Consider the following 19,575-nt stretch of genomic DNA (forward strand, 5'->3'; position numbering starts at 1 on the left):
ATAAATCATATTATATTCATTTAATAGATATGATTTTAATTTGTGTAAAATATTGGAACATAAATTAGAAAAACTGAAAACAGGAAATCAAAAGATGAAGTCAATTAAAGCAAAAGATCAACCTTGGGAAAATCAACAAAAGTGTTCAGTTTTGGTCAAGGCTAAGGAGAAAGCAAATCAGAGGAAAAATTGCTGACCTCGGAAATGGAAGATAGCACATAGAAATTCTGTACACATTAAATGGAGAAGAATTGAATACTGTGAATGTTTTTATCCATAAATTTGATCATCCAGACAAAATGATCCAATTCCTTGAAAAACAAATACTACCAAAGTTCACTGAGTCTGGATAGATGATCTGAACCTGCCTACATATGAAAGATGTTTAAGTGATAATAAAAAATTCATAACCTACTTAAACAAAAAGAATCTGACCCAGATGGATTCATTAGTGAATTTTTGCAAAATATTTCACAGAGAAATTGTACCAGTTTCTATAATTGCTTTCTGAAAATCAAAACTGGTGGAACGCTTTTCAAATAATTTTGTGAGGTCATGCAAACTTATAAGAAGAGAAAAAAAATAGATCAATATCTCTCATAAACAAAACTTCAAAATTCTAGAGGAAAATGTTGTAATATCAAACATAACAGTATATATAATTGCATGCCATAACCAAGTAAGATTTTTCATAAGTGTTCATAGCTAGTTCATAATTAGAAAATTAATTTGTATAAATCATCATATCAAAGAGGGAAAATTATTTTGCCATATAATGGATTCAGATAAAATACTTGACAAAAGCTAACATTCTTTCCTCCATACTAACAGAGGCCCAGTTCTCAACTTGACAAAGAATATTTTACAAGATACGTATAGCTAACATGTATCTTTAATGCTCAGAAACAGAAACTTTTCTCACTATTCAAGAAAAAAAAGCCCAGCAAGAGTGTTCCTTCTCACCGCTTCATTTCAGCATCGTGGTGAAAATTTTAGCAATGCAGCAAGACAAGGAATGCAAGTAAAAGCATGCTGATTGAGCAAGCGCTGTAGGAATATGGCAGCATAAAAGGGTAATCTACAAAATTCTGTTGCCTTCCTATAAGTCAGCATTCAGCAAATGGATTTGAGATTTAAAAACTCAATACTAAGCTGAGTGGTGGTGGTGCACCCCTTTAATTCCAGCACTTAGGAGGCAGAGTCATGTGAATCTTTGAGTTTGAGGTTAACCTGGTCTACAGAGCGAGTTTTAGGACAACTAGGCTACATAGAGAAGCCCTGTTTCAAACTAATGATGATGATAATGATAATCCAATACTAGACAGAGAAAGCAGGATTTGCCAGTAATCCCTACTCTCAGAAGACTGGTAGAGGAGAAAAGCTGTGAGTTTGAGCCAGTGTGGACTACATAGGGAGTTCCAGATCATACTGGTGTACACAGTAGGATTCTTTCTCAGCACATACACACACCCACACACATTCTCTCTGTCTCTGTCTCTGTCTCTGTCTGTCTGTCTCTCTCTCTCTCTCTCTCTCTCTCTCTCTCTCTCTCTCTCTCTCTCTCTCTCTCTCTCTCTCTCTCTCTCTCACACACACACACACACCTTACTGCCATTTACATTATTACCCCATACAATGAAATCCTTGGGTGTCAATCTAATAAAACAATATTTTTATGTTGTTTACAAAGAGAACTGCAAAATGTGATAAACAAAATAAATAAAACCTAGAGACTAAGGATGCATTTGCATTTGTGGATAGAAAACTCAGTATTGCCAAGCTTTCAGTTCTCCCCATCTTAAACTATAGATTTAATGCCTTTTGACCAAAATGTCAGCCAAGTACATTGTAGGCATCAAAATGGAGGGGCAGATGACCCAGAGTAGCTGAGAAAATACAAACGAGGAAAACACAGTTGGAATTTTGGAGCTGCCTCACTTTAAGGCTTACCACAAAGTGAAAATACAAGATGTGATGGTAATGATCTAGGATTAGGTGGGTAGGTCTTAGGGGGAATTTACAGTGTCAAGAAACAGACCCACATAAACAGTTCCTCATTCTTGGCAGAAGAGTCATACAATATGGCAAAGATAGTATTTTCAATAAATGGATCAATAAAAAATGGAAATCTTGATGCAAAAGAAAAAGAATCTAAACATAGATGCAGACCTTTCACAGAATTAATTCAAAATAGATTAATGATTGTCTTAGTGTTCTGTTGGTGTGAAGAGACACCATGATCAAAGAAACTCCTAGAAGAAAGCATTTAATTGGGGTCATGCTTGAAGTTTCAGGGGATTATTCTATGACCATTCTAGTGGGGAGTATGGGCAGGCATGGTACTGAAGCAGTAGCTGAGAGCTTTAAAACCTGGTCCAAGGGCAGGAGTGAGAGAGAGAGAGAGAGAGAGAGAGAGAGAGAGAGAGAGAGAGAGAGAGGCTATTATGCAGTTTTGAAACCTCACAGCCCATCCCCCATTGACACACTACCTCTGACAGACCATACCTACTCCAAGAAAGCCACGCCTCCTAATCCTTTTAATCCTGCTCCATCAGTTCCAGTCCCTGGTGACTAAGCATGCAAATATATGAGCCTATAAAGCTGTTTTCATTCTCATTACACTGACCGAAATATAAAATGAAAAAGTACAAAAATTTCTAGTGGATAACAGCAGGGAAATATATAGATGACGAGGACCATGGACTTGACAATCAACCTTGGTATCATGCTCTTCCCTGTCACCATACTTTTAAAATATAACATCATTGGCATGATCCTTAGGAGAGAGAATCGAAAGGCTAGAATTCATAAAATGTTTATCTTCTATTCTGAGGGAAAAAAAGTGTTACAAGGATGAAAATGGAAGAAAGAGAGTAGAGAAAATTATTGTAAAATACATATGAAAAATCAATGTTATGGACTGTCATTTATAACAGAGTTTATGTAAGGCCTTGGAAGTTATGTAAAAGAGAAACCCTTCTCAACTGAAAAATGAGAAAACAAGTCCAGATTTAAACATAGAATAATGAAGATACATAGGTGTCAAAAAAAAAACCCTTTGGAAGAGAACTTTGATTTCTTAGATATAGTCTTGCTATTGAGTCTAGTATTGTATGCTTGGGATTAATCTAAAGACGCTAAAAGCTTAGATGCCCACAAAAAAATCTGTACATGTGTATTTATGGTAGCTTTATTTATAACAGCTAAATTTGGGTAATCAGAAGATTCATCATGAAATGTTGAGTAACAAGGTAAAATAAACTGCCATAAATGGGAAGAACTGGAGCTACCTTAAGTGAGTATTTCTAAGTGTCAGAAGTCAATCTGTAAAGTAGCCTGGTGCACCATTCTAGATAGGACAGAACTTTGAAGATCAGTTGTCACCAAGGGTTTAGGGGAATAGGAAGGTGGTGGGTGGAGCAGAAGCATTTGTTCTGGCAAAGAAACTCTGCAGTGATACTGTAATGCTGGATAACTGTCAGGGAGCCTACTTTCTAAGCACTTACAATGTATGTTTTCGATAGTAAATCCTAATATCAGCTCTGCTTATTGTTAATGTTTCAGTGTGAGTTCATCATTCAAAACAAATGGACCATTTTGGTGGCAGATGTTATGGGAGGATGTGGGTGTCTATGGGAGGTCTCTGCATCATCTTTCTGATTTTGCCATGAAACTAAACGTGTTCTTTAAAAATGATATAAATATACATAAACAAATATATATATATAAATGATATAAATATACATAAACAAATAGTTTTACAATACAATGAGTTCTTATCTAAATAAAAGTACACTTGCTGTAACAAAGTAACACACTAATAATTAGAGTCATTCCAAAGTGTTTTCAATCACTTTATTTATAATAATAGTATATCCATGCATATTAAATCAGTCTCCTATCATCTCTATTAGAATATACTATCTGCATGCACAAAATGTAAGTACAAATGGATTAAAGATCTCAATATAAATCCAACCACACTGAACCTCATAGAAGAGAAAGTGCGACATAGCCTTCAATGCATGGGCACAGGAGACCACTCCCTAAATATAACACCAGTAGCCCAGACACTGAGAGCAACAATAAATAAATGGAACCTCATGAAAATGAAAAGCTTCTGTAAAGCAAAGGACATGACCAAGAAGACAAAAAGGCAGCCTGCTGAATGGGAAAAGACCTTCACCAAACCCACATCAGAGGACTGATCTCCAAAATATATAAAGAACTCAAGAAATTAGACATCAAAATTCCAAATAACCAAATTAAAAAATGGAGTACAGACCTAAACAGAGATTTCTCAACAGAAGAATCTCAAATGGCCGAAAGACACTTAAGGAAATGTTCAACATCCTTAGCTATTAGGGAAACACAAATCATCAAAATGATTCTGAGATACCTAAGAATGACTAAGATCAAAAACACCAATGATAGTTTATGCTGGAGAAGATATGGAGTAAGGGGAACATTCCTCCATTGCTGGTGGGAATGCAAACTTGTACTACCACTCTGGAAATCATTATGTCTGTTTCTCTAGAAAATTGAAAATCAACCTAACTCAGGACCCAGCAATACCACTCTTGGGCATATACCCAAAGGATGCTCAATCGTACTACAAGGACATTTGTTCAACAATGTTCATCGTAGCATTATTTGTAATAGCCAGAATCTGGAAACAATCTAGACGCCCTTCAATTGAAGAATGGATAAAGAAAATGTGGTACTTTTACACAATGGAATACTACTCAGCGGGGAAAAAAAACAATGATATCTTGAAATTTGCATGCAAATGGATAGAACTAGATAAAAAGCATCCTTAGTGGGTTAACACTGACCCAGAAAGATGAGCATGCTATGTACTCACTCATAAGTGGATACTAGCTGTAAAGCAAAGGATAATGAACCTATAGTCCATGACCTTAGAGAAGGTAAGTAACAAGGAGAATGCTAAGAGAAACATATATGGATCCCCCTGGGAAGGAGAAATAGACAAGATCTCCTGAGACAATTGGGAGCATGGGGTGGGGTTGGGGGGAGAAGAAAGGGAAGGGGAGGAGAAGAGAAAGAAAGGGGGAGGAGAACTTGAGGGAACAGGGTAGTTAAGATGGGGGAAGAACAGAGATGGAGAGCAAGGAAAGAGATATCTTGATTGAAGGAGACATTATGGAGCTACTAAGAAGTTTGGCACTAGAGATATTCCTGAGAATCCACAAGGATGACCCCAGCTAAGACCCTAAGCAATAGTGGAGAGGGTGCCCGAACTGACCTTGCCCTGTAGTCAGATTGATGACAATCTTAAATGTCACCATAGAACCTTTATCCAGCAACTGATGGAAGCAGAGGCAGAGAGCCACTGTGGAACACTGGGCTGAGCTCTCAATGTTCAGTTGAAGAGTGGGAGGACTAGGAATATGATCAAAGAGGTCAAGACCATGATGGGTACACCCACTGAAGCAGCTTACCTGAGCTAATAGGAGCTCATCAACTCTGGCCGAACAGGGAAGGAACCAGCATAGGACCAAACTAGTTCCTCTGAATGTGGGTGACAGTTGTATGGCTGGGAAAAACTGTGGAGCCACTGACAATGTGACCAGGAATTATAGCTACTGCTTGTATTGACTTTTTGGGAACTCATTTTCTTTGGCTGTATACCTTGCTCAGCCTAGATATAGTAGGGAGGGACATTGGTTCTTTTTCAAAGCAGTGTGCCTTACATCTCTGAAGTGTGGATGGGGTGTGGGTTCTGGGGTAGGTAGAGGTAACAGGAGGAGGGGAGGGAGTGGAAACTGGGATTGGAATTTGAAATGAAAAAGATAGTTTTTTTTAATGAAATAAAAAAGGATTCTGTTTATTTCTGCAACCAGTATCCTGAAGTGTTGTCGTGAGAAGCATTTCTCAGCGTGTAGTAACCTTTTTGTAAGATATATACATGCCATCATGAAACTTACAAGGTCAAGAGGAAATGTAAACCAAGCAACTATTTATTTATTGTTGTGATGAACACTCTGAAGAAACAAATGGAGTCAGAACTTACCTGGAGAGATAGATGAGTGCACAACACAAATAAAAATTAGCGTTTAATTTTTCTTTTCAAAATGATCCATAGGCCTGGAAGCTGTATGATAACTCAGAGATCTTAATGAGTCACACAAATAATTATGGTGATATACCTATAAAATATATACTTTATATTGATAATTATATAATTAAGTTATATTAAATATGAGGACAAAAACACCAAAGAGATAAAGATTTGCTAGATGTCCTAGAAAAGACAAGGGAGCTACATTTCTACCAGAGTAGTTTATATTTTCTTCCGGAGAATTTTGCTAAAAGCCTGAATTTCCACTATTTGTTACGTATTGTATGCAATTTTATATCATATACTATTTGTGCATATTCTGTGTCTACTGAAGTGAAATGGACTTTTAATACTGTTAAGACCTGGGGCTGCCTGTGTTTAGCGTTTCTGCTGACCCAAGTACTGTGTGTCCTATCGCATCTGAGTTATCTTCTCCTTGGGGACGGATCTGGTGCCTAGGAGCCCCACTTGATTAATTGGATTGGCAGGAGATTATCCACTCCTTCTAAATGGAGATTAAAAAGTCATGAATAAAGGAGTTTTATTCTTAGAAAAGGTGGGATATATGAACCCTAGGAGGATGGCGTTCTAGGAATTTCATAATTGATTCTGCTTCCGATTTATGACATGGAGGATACATGGTTCATTTGGGCAATTATGTACTCACAGGAGATGACTGAACTTCATGTGCTCTGTGTGTGAGGACTGTCAGGGGCTCTCAGAGATTAAGCCCGCAGTCCTTTGTACTGGATGGAACTGGATGGAGTCGGTTGAAGTTGCATTTCTCTGTGATGTTTATAGTTTTCAGCCAGCACAACTTAGCAGTGTATGAAACTGGGTGCACAGTGCCAGAGGAAAGGGGAGCCAAAACTCATGATGCTGACGTAGACCAGGTTGGCTTTTAGATCCCATTCTGACTATCTCATAGCTGTGGCTCTTGGGTTATTTATTTCTTTATTTGCCAAGCCTCACAGTTTACATGAGCAAAATGGTAAAATTGTTGATATTTGTTTATTAGAATTAATGATTCAGAGGAACATAACCATGTATTTGATGTATAGTGATATTTAATAATACACATTGAGAATCCATTTTTAACTAATGAATATTCTTTTTTTTTTTGATTTTCAAGACAGGGTTTCTTGGTAGCTTTGGTGCCAGTCCTGGAACTAGCTCTTGTAGACCAGGCTGGCCTCGAACTCACTGAGATTCTCCTGCCTCTGCCTCCCAAGTTCTGGGATTAAAGGCATGTGCCACCACCGCCCAGCAATAATGAATATTCTTAATTACCCATAGCTTATCATAATTTGTTTTTATATTTATTTATTTATTTTAATTATAGATGCTTCCTAAAATCCTGGACAAGCTAGCACCAGCATTCACCATGAACAGCTGCAGTTTTCTGGTGGAAAAATCACGAGCCTCCACTGCCCGGGTCGTGGTCTGGAGAGAGATGGGGGTTTCCAAAAGCTACACCATGGAGAGCAGCTATTGTGGCTGCAACCAGGGCCCCTATCAGGTATGTCAAGCTATCGGGTCCCCGCTATCTGCTTGGCAGCAGAACATAGAAATGAGGAGCAATAGCAGACCTGTCTTTCTCCCTTGCAAGGGGTAGGAAGCTTCCAGCTGGGTCTGGCCTCACCCCTTTGCTGGGAAGAACTGCTTCAATGATTATTTTTATACCTGCAGCAGCAGCTCTGTTGATCCTGGAAATAACCTGTGCATGCCTCCCAATGTAGTACTTCCATCAGCTGTCTGCTCTAGCAAGCGGCAGGGAGCCTCTCTCCGATCTGAACGACCAGCCATGACTGTTATATGCATGGAAATATGTTATCTTTTCCAATAACCAAACTGCACATCACAGAGGGTATAGGTCTATAGGTGCAATCAAAACATTTCTGCGCCGGGTGTTTTATGTGCCAGGGTAAACCAGCAGCTACCCTGCTGTCACCAGAGCACAGTGGAGCATGCGTTCACTATGAGTCCACCAGAATGTATGGGTTATTATTATTATTATTTTTTTGATGCTTGTGCTAGTGTTGAGGGAAAGCAGTCCTGTATAAATCATGTCCTTTCTACAGCTATATTAATGGCATGAGCAGCTGGATTGCTGCTACAGCACACTGCTCTGGCTGCTCTTCCCACTCTCCCATGGAGAAGCATAAATAAGAGACTCTGTGACACTGGCAGGGTCATCGACTCTTTTACATTTCTTAGGCAAGTTGACAGACTACTCCTTGGTGACTTCCATTCAACCCCAAAACTACCTGGACCTCACGAGCGGTAAAGCTCATTGGGTGTTGGCTTTGAAATGCTCCTAAAACAGCCAGGAAACACTTGGCATCTATCATGAGCTCGTAGAAATCTGTTAGCTATCACAGAGAGGTTAGGGACTGGCAGGTTATGATATCTGCCTGTCTTCCCACCTGGCCAAAGAGAATTTTGACACAGGGCTATGGAACCATTCATTTGTCTTGCTAATTCTGTCTGCTAATTATTCTACACAGTTGCTTCAGAGAATTGCATTGTTAGTGGATTAATGTTATTCGACTAATTAATCCAATTTTCTCTTGTTAATATCGACGCAAAATAGAAAGATTTGGCATCTTTGCACAGGCAGCCAAAGACCTCACTCTTCCATTTATCGAAAGGGCTGGAAGCTCATTGTCTCACATGCCTACATGCCTGCCCAATCAAAGGAAGATATGAATGAGGGTTGTTCTTACAACACATGAGTTCTGTATATGTGTAGATGGTTGGAGATTATTTCATCAGGATTCTCCTCATTCTATTGTCATTCAATAACCTATGGTATCAGAAAAAAATAAGCCTGGAATACTTTGATCATGTGGCCTTTTGAGTATAAACTTTTATCTCTTTGTCACCTGCCTTTTTATGGAATAGGGGCAGTCATTCAAAGACATCCCATGCAACTTTTTACAGATTAATTGGATTGTTGACTTTCATTGACTTGGTTTCTCCAAGAAACTTACTCAGCCTGTAATTGGATTGTTGACTTTCATTGACTTAGTTTCTCCAAGAACTTATTCAGCCTAGTTTCATCTACTCACCTAAAATTCAAGGCCATCCACCATGAGTCAACGGGATACTCGAAGGCCTTTCTGGCTGTGTGCAAACACAATAACTCCCAGGTCAGGTCGTCTCAGATCTGCATTTTCCATGTAACATATATAATGGCTGTTAGCAATGACAAAGGATGAAAGATACTCAGCCAGTGGGCTGGCTTTCAGGCACTGGCCCAATGTCTGCTCTGTGAAATGTTCCACATTGCCTTCATATGAGGTCTCTTAAAGGAAGAATGGAGAGAGAACTGGCTACGGAAAGCCCCAACTGGGCCAGGCCTGGTTTTGCTTTCACAGGCCCAGGCTCTATATGAAACACCTCTATGAATGGATTGGTTTTCTCCTTCCCATTCTTTTCCTGTCCTTCCACACACCGTAGAATCTCACTGAGCAGAATTACAGACGGTGAGCATGGCTGGGTGAGTAATTTGACATGTGGGAGGGCCTATCTCATAGGAAGGAAGCCAGCTCAGAGTTGGATGTTTGGGTGATTTTTGTTTGCGGAATAAAGTCTATGAGCTATAAAGCAGTCTAAAAACTTTTACCCTGAACATATTGCAAATGATTTTTTTTTTTACATTGGGAAGCTGAGTCCCAGTTGGGTCTTGAGGTTATTATTCTAAGGTCATCTTTCCATTTTTTCTTTAGCATTACCATTTATCCAAAAGATTGAGGATACTTAAATACACCCACGAGGGGCATTCCTTCCTTCCTTCATGAGAATATAAATATTTTTGCAGTTTCTCTGGTTAACGTGGCTTTAAAGCAGTTCCAATCACTTCTCCCCCAGCACACTAAGTACCTGATTTGTTAGTGGTGAAGTGAAATAGCATTTCTTACGGTGACATTTATGCTGGAGCTACATTAAAGAACATTAGCCAATACATTCAGATAATTATTATTAATATGATATTTTTCTCTTCTATTTTCCAGTCTACAGTTGGCTAGTTTTAAAGAAATCTCCTGCTTATATCTCTTTGGGATGCAGTTTCTATTCTAGTTGTATAGTTAGATCCAAAATTTGTGTTTTACCCGGAAGTTCCACCTAGTGAGAGAATTACTTTACCTACTGGGGACTGGCCTAAAGCTTTCATATCTTCTGAGGCAGGAAGGAAAATGGAATGAACAACCGTTCAGAGCTCATGTTTTAAGAGGTGTCTAGTTAATATAGACATCTGTTTGCTTTTTACTGAATATTTGTAACTTGGGGTCACATCCATCATGTGCTTCTACATACAGAGACAAGTATTTGGGTTTCATGGGTTGCTAATGGCTACGGAGTTTGACACGAATACTCCCACTCAAGTAGACTGTTAGCTTTTTTCTTGGCAACATTGTGGACTTGTAAAAAGATAACATGGCCTTACTTAGGGCAAGAATAGAAGGCGGGTGATTCAGCTGAGGTCAAAGAATAACTAACTGATGTTTGGTACCCTTTCTACGTGTTAGCTGCTTTATGCTCCACGAGTGTCCTTCATCTTTTCCAGTATCCACTGAGGTACCTTTCCACAGCCCTGAATTATTCAAGACATAGTAACGACCTTTAACCCATCTGTTGGATGACCTTTGCTTGGAAAGATGAGCAAACCCCATTCATTCATGTCTGGCACCAATAACAGACTAAGAAGATGACTCCACTCATTTAGGGTGGTGGAACCAAGAGTTCGCTACTTGCTTACTTGCAGCAGCATATGTAAGATATTTCTTTGAGAAACATGTGAGGTCCCAAACACTTACACCACTGAAAACTCCTACCATGGGTGACAAGATCACAGCAGTGGCACAGCTGGAGTCCCTCTTCCTCACTGTGCACTCTACCACTTCCCAAGACCACAGTGAACTAAGGCAGAATCACATCCCCAGGGGAAGAGTAGGCTGTAATTGCAGGGGACCTTCTGAAGACCTTCCTTCCACTTTTACAAAAGACTACCAATGGACCTGATCTTGGGAGGATCTTGTGTGGTCCACCACAGCTGGTCTAATTAAGATGTCATAGGCCAGAGGACAGCAATCCACAACACTATCCAAGTGCCTTTTTTTTTCCCAAGTAAACTCCAATAATTTACCATTTTGCTGAGAAATTTTACAATCTCTTGCTTTTCTAAACACTCAATGCTTAGTCTAGCATTGAATCACTACTAAAACGTACGATGAGTGAATAAACAAATGAAGGCAACGGGTCAAAATTTCTATAGCGTAGTTAAATGATTATCCTCTATATCCAAGTAACTAATAAATCCGAATTCACTGTGGTCCACATGTGATCACAGCCATTGTAAAAATGGAGACTTTGAGAGCTGCTGCGGGATGTGCAAATGGAGAGTGTGTGGGTGGGAGAGGCCCAGGCCAAGTAACCAGAGCTGAGATCTCTTGGACCTGTCATTAGGACATGATTTAAGAGCACTAATGGGTTCTTTCCCAGAATAGGGCAGTCTGGTCCAGGTGTGGAATCTCTCATGGCCACATTCTCATAACAGATGGTGACTAGGCAGGCCGACTTCCGTTTGTATACAAAGTCAATGCCACAGTCCATAGTCTAGGACCCATTTAGGCTCAAGTCACTCCTTTCCCCTACATGCTGATAGCTGTGTCTGTCATCGTGCATTACCTGCTTCTGAAGAAAGCTGCCAACTGCTTTCCCCCCAAATCCTTGGCTCTTCTAGAGTACATACGGTGGCAGGTGTAAACAGGAGACAAAGGTTGAGTCTCTTTGCCTCTAAAGCCCTCTCTTGGATCATCTGGGGCTTCTCTTGCGTATTCAGTGAGAGCTGACTCTTCTCCTCACCAAGTTCACTTTTTGGTTGTTCACCAATGTTGCAGAGAATACTCCTTAAATACTTCTATGGGAATCTCCGAGTCTTAGAAGAGCTTTCCTGGGGGCTCTTATAACAGTGGTTTTTTTTTTAAAAGACATAGATTAGGAAATCTAAATGTTTGAATTAAACATTTAAAGATTGAAGATGTTTTGATGGGAGTGAATTTCAGAAGAAAATTAGATTATCTACAAATACCTTCCAAGGCTCCCAGGATCCCTCCTTCATACTCCACCGGCTTTGATTATTTAGGACAGGAAGCCAGAGACTCCACCTGAGTAGTGGGTTTTCTACATTGCTATGTAATGGAGGCTAGGCAGTCAGGCACTATGATGTTTGTCTTCCTAGTGCTAAGGATATGGAAGCAGGAGGATCCCTGGTGACCATTCTGGGCTACAAGGTGAGCCCAAAGTCTATGTAGGTTACACAGAGAAACCTTATCTAAAAGAGTCAAGGCCTATGGATACAGCTCTGTGGAGGACAACTTGTTCAAGGCCTTGGGTTCAATCACCAGGACTTGAAAAGAAATGGAGGTTGGGCTTATTACTGGAACTGTGTGAAGCTGCATAACAAAGGGCTATAGATGGTGAACAGTTCTTCTAGCATGGTTTTGAAGGCAAGAAGTTTGAAATCCAGGTCTCAGCAGGACTACCTTCTCTCTGGGAACTTGATCAGAGATGCTATCCCATGCCCTTCCTTAGCTGTCAGTATTGCCAAAAATCTGTTATATTCTCTGGTTTCTAGATCCATAATCTTAGCCTATTGCTTTGTTATCACATGGCCTTCTCCCCTAGTGTGGCTCTCTCCATCTCTTCTTGTCTAATAAGGACATCAAGAGTACACAATTGAGGTTCTACCTTGTTCTACAGAGTATTTCTCCTTCCTAACTAATTCCATCTCTAGCCACCTCGTTTCCAAACAGGATTTTATATTCTGATGTTCTGGGACAGAGTGCATTGTGGAAGGATGATACTCATTTTCATCCTCTGGTTTGTGTAATATACTACAGAACATGTATACCCAAGAATAAAGACAGTGGTACTTCAGTGTAACATTATTTATTTATTTATTTAATATCATAATTGTTTGTGTAGTTGTATATGGCACCTAGTGCACAGCATAGTGCACACGTAGAAGTCATAGGACAACTTTGTGGAGTCTTTACTCTGTTTCCATTTTAAGTGGGTTCCTGGTATTGAATTTACACAGCGATGTGTATGGCAAATGCGTTTAACCTCTGATCCTAAGAAGATGCTTTTATTCCTATCTTTGTTGCAATGTTGTGATGCCCTGTGCCAGTTATAACACCTCTTATTTTCTCTCTACTCCATGATGAGGAAAACGAAGCTCAAGATTTCTTAGAGCTTCATGAAAGATCATCTTGAATCTCACCCTGTAATAAGCGCTGACGAATGCTTCTTGAATATTACGATATACAATGTGTGAACAGCGGTAACATTAACACACTTCCTATAGTGTTGAGAGAATGCAAGACTCTTAGCATTTACTAAACCACACATGGGCACTGCAGCATGAGAAAGCATTACAGTCACTGTTACTGTACCTGTTATCTATGTTTTGTAAATGAATACAAAGGAGAGTTCTAGTAACTTGCAGGTTTCAAAGCTAGCCAGGTCATACTCCCATGATGCACTGCTGTTGTTTAAAGGGATCCTTGACTTTAGGAACAGGAGATCCATTTTTCTGTACTTGTCTGTCATTAAGTAGACTTACAGCAATGGGTGAAGCATATAACTTAGTTCTTATTTATATGAAGATCAAAATCAACACCGAGAGAGAGGCTGGGTTCATGATAAATTATGCTTTGGAAAGTCTGCTTCCATTGAGGATCCAAGGGCTCCCTATGTTGAAGCAGTCCAGCAAAAATATCAAATCCTGAAAAGTCTGTGACTCAATCTGTGCCTGGCCATTTCTTTTTCAGAAAGACAGTTCTCCTCTTTTGTCAGGCATTTGCTAGTGGTCTAATGATTTCTTTTATGGACTATTCTCCCTCTTCTTCTTTCACCGTACTGAGATAGCTCCCCTCACACTTCTCTTCTCCTGTAATCTTTTCTGGAAAGGAAGAACAGTACACAGAAGAAATAGCAGCTTTCTACTGTAGTAGGAGGCCACTTGGTCCCTGCTGCCCAGACTTGAAATAATCACACAGAAACCATATTATTTGCAATACTCTTTAGCCGTTAGCTTAAGCATATTTCTAGCTTGCTCTTTGTCCTAAACTAACCCATCTCCATTAATCTGTGTATTGCCACATGGCTGTCATTTACTGGGTAAAGTTCTGTCCAGTGTCTGTCTCTGGCAGGGCAACTTGACTCCTCCTGACCTCACCTTCTTTCTCCCAGCATTCAGTTTAGTTTTCTCTGCCTAGCTCTACTCTGCTAACCAATGGTATTCACAGCTTACAGAGGAGAATCCCACATCATTCTACCAGCAGCAAAATGAGTGTGGAATGTCTTAAATAAAACAACCAATCTAGCTTCCTGTGATGTGACCCATTATATGGTTTTCTATGTTTACTTCACTTCCTAATCACTTTCATTCCGTCGCACCAGAGACCTGTTGCACTCAGACATCTGTTTGGGCTTGTGCAATAAACCTGGCTGAAGGAATTCTTTTCAAAGCCATCTCTTAAACTGTAAAATTGGCTTTTACCAGGGCATGCATACAAGCCCAGAAAGAAAGACTGCAGCCATTTGTGGATGCCAATGAATTCCAATTACCTATTCACAAAGTAATTCTACCTTGTTCTTCACTGTGGGTTCCCTTTCAGAGGTCCAGATCTGAAAGGGGAGACCATGAGACACTCCTGAGCTCTAGGCTCTCAGTAGTAATTATACTCCTCACAGTTCTGCCTATAGGGAGATGTACTCTGTACATACTGAGTGAGTCACTGTTTACATATGAAGAGGAGCTCTGCCTGTAATTCAAGCATGCAGAAAACTGAAGCAGGAGAATTGTAAACTCAGCGCTAACTTGCCTCAAAAATGCCTCAAAATGGGCAAGGCTGAAGAAACTACTGCTTAGGGGAACACTTGTCACAATTTTCACATTGAAAGCACACCCCATGTCTAAGCTTCAAGCAAGTTTTTTGTTTGTATTGATAATACAAATTATTATTGGCTATTTTATATTTTTATCTTAGCAATGATGAGAGTTTTTAACCATAATATTACATGGAGACGGTGGGACAGAACTAATGGGAGATCACCAACTCCAATTGGAATGGGACTGATGGATCATGCGACCAAACCCGTCTCTCTGAGTGTGGCCAACAGCGGGGGCTGACTGAGAAGCAAAGGACAATGGCTCTGGGCTCTGATTGTTCTTCATGGACGGGCTCTGTGGGAGCCTTCTCAGCTTGGTCGATCACCTTCCTGGACCTGGGGGGAGTTGGGAGGACCTTGGTCTTAGCATAGAGTGGGGAACCCTGATGGCTCCTTGACATTCTTGACTTTCTTAATCAAATCTTTTGGATCAGTTAGAGATAAGGACTTTGAAGTTTTAAAACTGTAGCATGTAGCCAGAGTTTAAAAACCAATGAAACTAATAATTTGACTTATACGGAGATTATATCCACTTCTCTTTAACTCTCTCTCTCTCCCTCTCCTCTGTCTGTCTGTCTCTCTCTCACACTATATATGTGTGTGTATGCATAGGCATGTTCATAGATTTACCTATATTATAGAAACTGTATGTAATATTTAGACATTCTCTTTATCATTTGCTATTTAGTCTACCAAACTTGCTACTTAGCATAATACCTGTATATGTAGACATTGCATATGTGAAGTCCTGGAGGAGGAGGAGGAAGAAAAGATTCTGTGAGCCTTTATTTAGGGGAACAGAAAGATACAAGGGAGGAATAAATGGTAGTGTAGGGAATGACTTAAAGTGTCTACAAAGATGGCTGAATTAAAACAAACACATAAACAAGCACACCTTTTCTAGTCATGACCATAACTGGGAAATATATTTAGATTTCTATTCTCAAGTCCCTTCTCCTATACTCTTCATTTATATCAGGAATATACATCTTTTTGGATTTTGATTGGCCGTGGAGGTGGATTTTTCTTCCACTATGGTAAACAGAAGAAAGTTAAGGATCCTTCAAACCTTAGTGTATGTTAAAAACCACCTGGAGATTAAATGATAAGACTTCTGAACCATGGGACCATGAATGCAGAAATTTCTTGAATGAAAGCATGGCTCAAAAATTTGTTCTCTGCCTCCCTCTCCTCTCTTCTTCCTTCTCTTTCTTCTTCCTGTCTTTTTTTTTAACTTTATTTTTTGTTTTGTTGTTTTAGACAAGATCTTGCTGTTGTTGTCCACAATGCTCTGGAACTCACTGTGTTGTCTAGATTGTCCTGAAACTATATCATTGTGATTCTCCTACCTTCGTCTCCTGAATGATGGGATGCCAGGGGTATACTATCATATCTTACCTTGATCATTCAGAGTCTGATGACCCAGGATCTGCTCATGGAGAGACTGAGGCAGGGTATTAGTGTGAATGTAGAAGGCAAGATTGTTTTAAAATTATTTTCCCACTCCAGATCCTTTTTTAAGGCTATAGAGAAATTCCCACAGCTTATGCCCCAGACTTTCAAATTCTCCTGTTCGTACCTGCTGCTATTATTCTTTTGAATTGTCTTTTCTACGTTTATATGGTTTATATAAGTTTTTTTTTGTATAAGACATATTTAAAAATCATCTAGTATCCTGGGGAAATTACACATGATTTTGTTTGTTTCTCCTGGCTTCTGGGCCAAGCTCAGGGCAGGAGACTTTAAACAATTTTATTATGTGAGCTCACAAGAGCCTAGGCAAAAAATGTGGTTATGTAAGGGATGGGACTAGGAACTATACGCGCATTCCCTGGGAGAAGACTTAACAGTTTTTACAGTTATTTTTGAGAGAGTGTGTGATCACCTGCAAAAGATTACAAGAATCCTGGATCTCTGGAGGGTTCTTCTGTACTTTGGCTATTTCTCTCGAAGCATTTGCTTGACTTTCTAAAAAAAATAAAAATTACCTGAGTCTATAAATCACCAGATATTTCTGCCTCAGAACCCATTAGCGGAGGACCAACGATGTCTCTCATTAAGTGTGCTTTGGATTAACTTCAGTCTAAATCTTCTGTGATTACCCTGGACACTAATCTCCCAGGGCTCTCGTTCACAGGTGGGCTCCTGGGGCATCAGCAGTACTTGGCATTTGTTAGCAAAGCAAGTCCCAGGTCACATCTGCTCAAACAGACACTTCTTGAAGGAGCTCTCTGGGTGACTGTTTCCACTTGAGGGTCTCAAAGTAGATTTGCAAAGGTCAGGAGTGAGTGAGTCAGGGGAAGATGGGAGTTCTAACCTTTTTGTTAGGGCAAGGCCATTGTTGTATTTAGTTTTGAGCTAGCATGAAGTGTCAGATATGAATATGATTTACAAGCTGAGTGTAATCCCCAGTATGAAAAATTTGGTTGCTCTAAGTTAACATTTTAATGTTATATGAGCCTTTCTTTCTTCTTTCTCTCTTTCTCTCTTTCTCTCTTTCTTTCTTCTCTCTCTCTCTCTCTCTCTCTCTCTCTCTCTCTCTCTCTCTCTCTCTCTCTCTCTCTCTTTCTTCCCATGTTTTGTAACAGCCTTCCCCTCCCTGGAGCTTAGAAAAGAGTCCCATTTTCCAAGCGCTTGTTTTTCTCATTGGCATGTCACCTTAGTCCTCTGCAGATACAGAGATGAAATCCAGATGCTAATCCATCATTTTGGGAGAAGCCTATTTGAACCCTTTATGTCAGTACTCTTTCTTTTCTTATTAACTCTGATTCCACGCTTGTGGTTCTCTTGTTTAACACATCATTTTATTGTTTATTTATGGGGCTGGTGATCAAACCCAGGGCCTTGCATATGCTGTCCGGATGCTCTTACCACTGAGCCACAGCTCCAGCTCCTTTGACCTCTTGCTGTATGATCTCAAAGTGCTTTGTGGGCAGTTTATTAGCTCACTGCAGGCTTGATGATACAATGAAATACTGCCCTCATTCTGGAGCCCTCGGCTTCCGAATGTCTGTCAGCACTGAGATAGAATATTAAAAGGAATTAAATAAAAATCAAGAGGCAGCAATGCTAATAAGGTTGCCAGCAGGGGCCTTTCCTGGGATTACTCGCACCCTGGCAGCCTTGAATTTTAAATGCCCGTTGCAGAAAATGATTCCTTCTATCAAAAATAAGGAGGGGATCTGCCACTTGGAATAATCCAATAAGCCTTAAATGACCTCTGGTTCTTTAAAAATAATTTGGCTTCAAACGAGTAAGAAGAAGAAAAGGTAGTTTATCTCTGTAAATCTTATTCTCCCCATGTGATCTATGTAAATGCAATAAGCTGGGTACCCTCATAGAGCAGACATCTAAAACCAAAGAAAGCAGACTTAAACCAGGGATTTATTTCACTTGTAGCACTGGGACACAGGATTTGTCCCACCTGGGATGCTTGACTTTGGTCTCTGGTGCGTGACTGAGTCCATGGAGTCGCGTCTACATACTAATGTGCCCAGAAAGGCACCTTCCAGGTTAGGAAGTGCTACCCAGAGGGCAAAGGATAACCTGGAGAAGACCCTGGCCGCAGTAACTGCTTTACTATGCGGAGAAGGGGAAGGTTAAAGCTCTCCAGCCAATCTGTTATCGTTTTCCGCTGTGTCTCATTCCAGGTGAATGACTTGAGTTCCTTTGTTGTCGTTGTTGTTTTAACAACTAAGATTAATTCTCCTCATAATATCTGTGTTCCAAGATTGCTAACAAGTAGAGAATGTTCTAGAATACTTTCAACTCTGATATTAGAAGACATGCCTTAGATGTTTTTATATAAACTCACAATTGTCTCATCAGTCAATATACACTTATTATCGACTTTATTGTAACTTGGCTGATGACTATGGGAATATATAGAACACTAAGAACGCTTCACCAAGGCCAGTTATGTGGTCATGACATCTTCAGTCTTCATTTTTTTCTTTCATCTATCATTAAAGGAATTTTTTTTTTAATTCACAATATGTTAAGAGCCAAGAATACGACAGAGAGTAGAGCTGACAGCTGTTCCCTAAGGGCTTTACTACAGGCCAGAGCAGCAAATACTTATGTAAGCAGCAGCCGCCTAGAGTAGGGAGTGGTAGGGAAGAAGCTGGGCTTTATGGGAGAGCAGAAGGAGATGAGGATTTAGGTTTCCAGTAAATGATGGTTTTATTGAATGTGAATTATCCACAAGGCTTTTTTGGGGGCTGTATGTAAAACTGAAGAAGACAACATCTGGGAAAACAGAAGATGATCATTTGCAAGTAGGGCAGGGTGAGGAAGTTCTTGATTTCGCTTTCATCCTTGTTTCCTTTCATCTTCTGTCTCATTTTATATGGATAAATCTCACCACGGGATTCTGGACTGGGCTTTGGCATACTGCACACTGGAGCCATTGGACTCCTCATACTGTGACTGACACCAGGAGGGTGGTCTCCTTAGGAGCACGTCCCTGACTCTCCGAGGGCATTACTATGTAGGCCATCGTTAACTCTGCCTCCCTGGAGGCAAAGAGAACC

The 19,575-nt window shown here is 40.0% G+C and overlaps 1 protein-coding gene across 1 annotated transcript in view; it reads left to right on the forward strand.

The window, feature by feature from the left end:
• Agbl1 (AGBL carboxypeptidase 1) overlaps positions 1–19,575 on the forward strand; it is a 693,592-nt gene that overhangs the window by 374,260 nt on the left and 299,757 nt on the right. The window contains exon 20 of the mRNA XM_038313425.1: positions 7,425–7,601. Within this exon, the coding sequence (XP_038169353.1) occupies positions 7,425–7,601 (177 nt within the window). The remainder of the gene's footprint in view (positions 1–7,424; positions 7,602–19,575) is intronic.

The sequence above is a fragment of the Arvicola amphibius genome, chromosome 12 (genome assembly GCF_903992535.2).
Source record: "Arvicola amphibius chromosome 12, mArvAmp1.2, whole genome shotgun sequence".
Taxonomy (NCBI): domain Eukaryota; kingdom Metazoa; phylum Chordata; class Mammalia; order Rodentia; family Cricetidae; genus Arvicola; species Arvicola amphibius.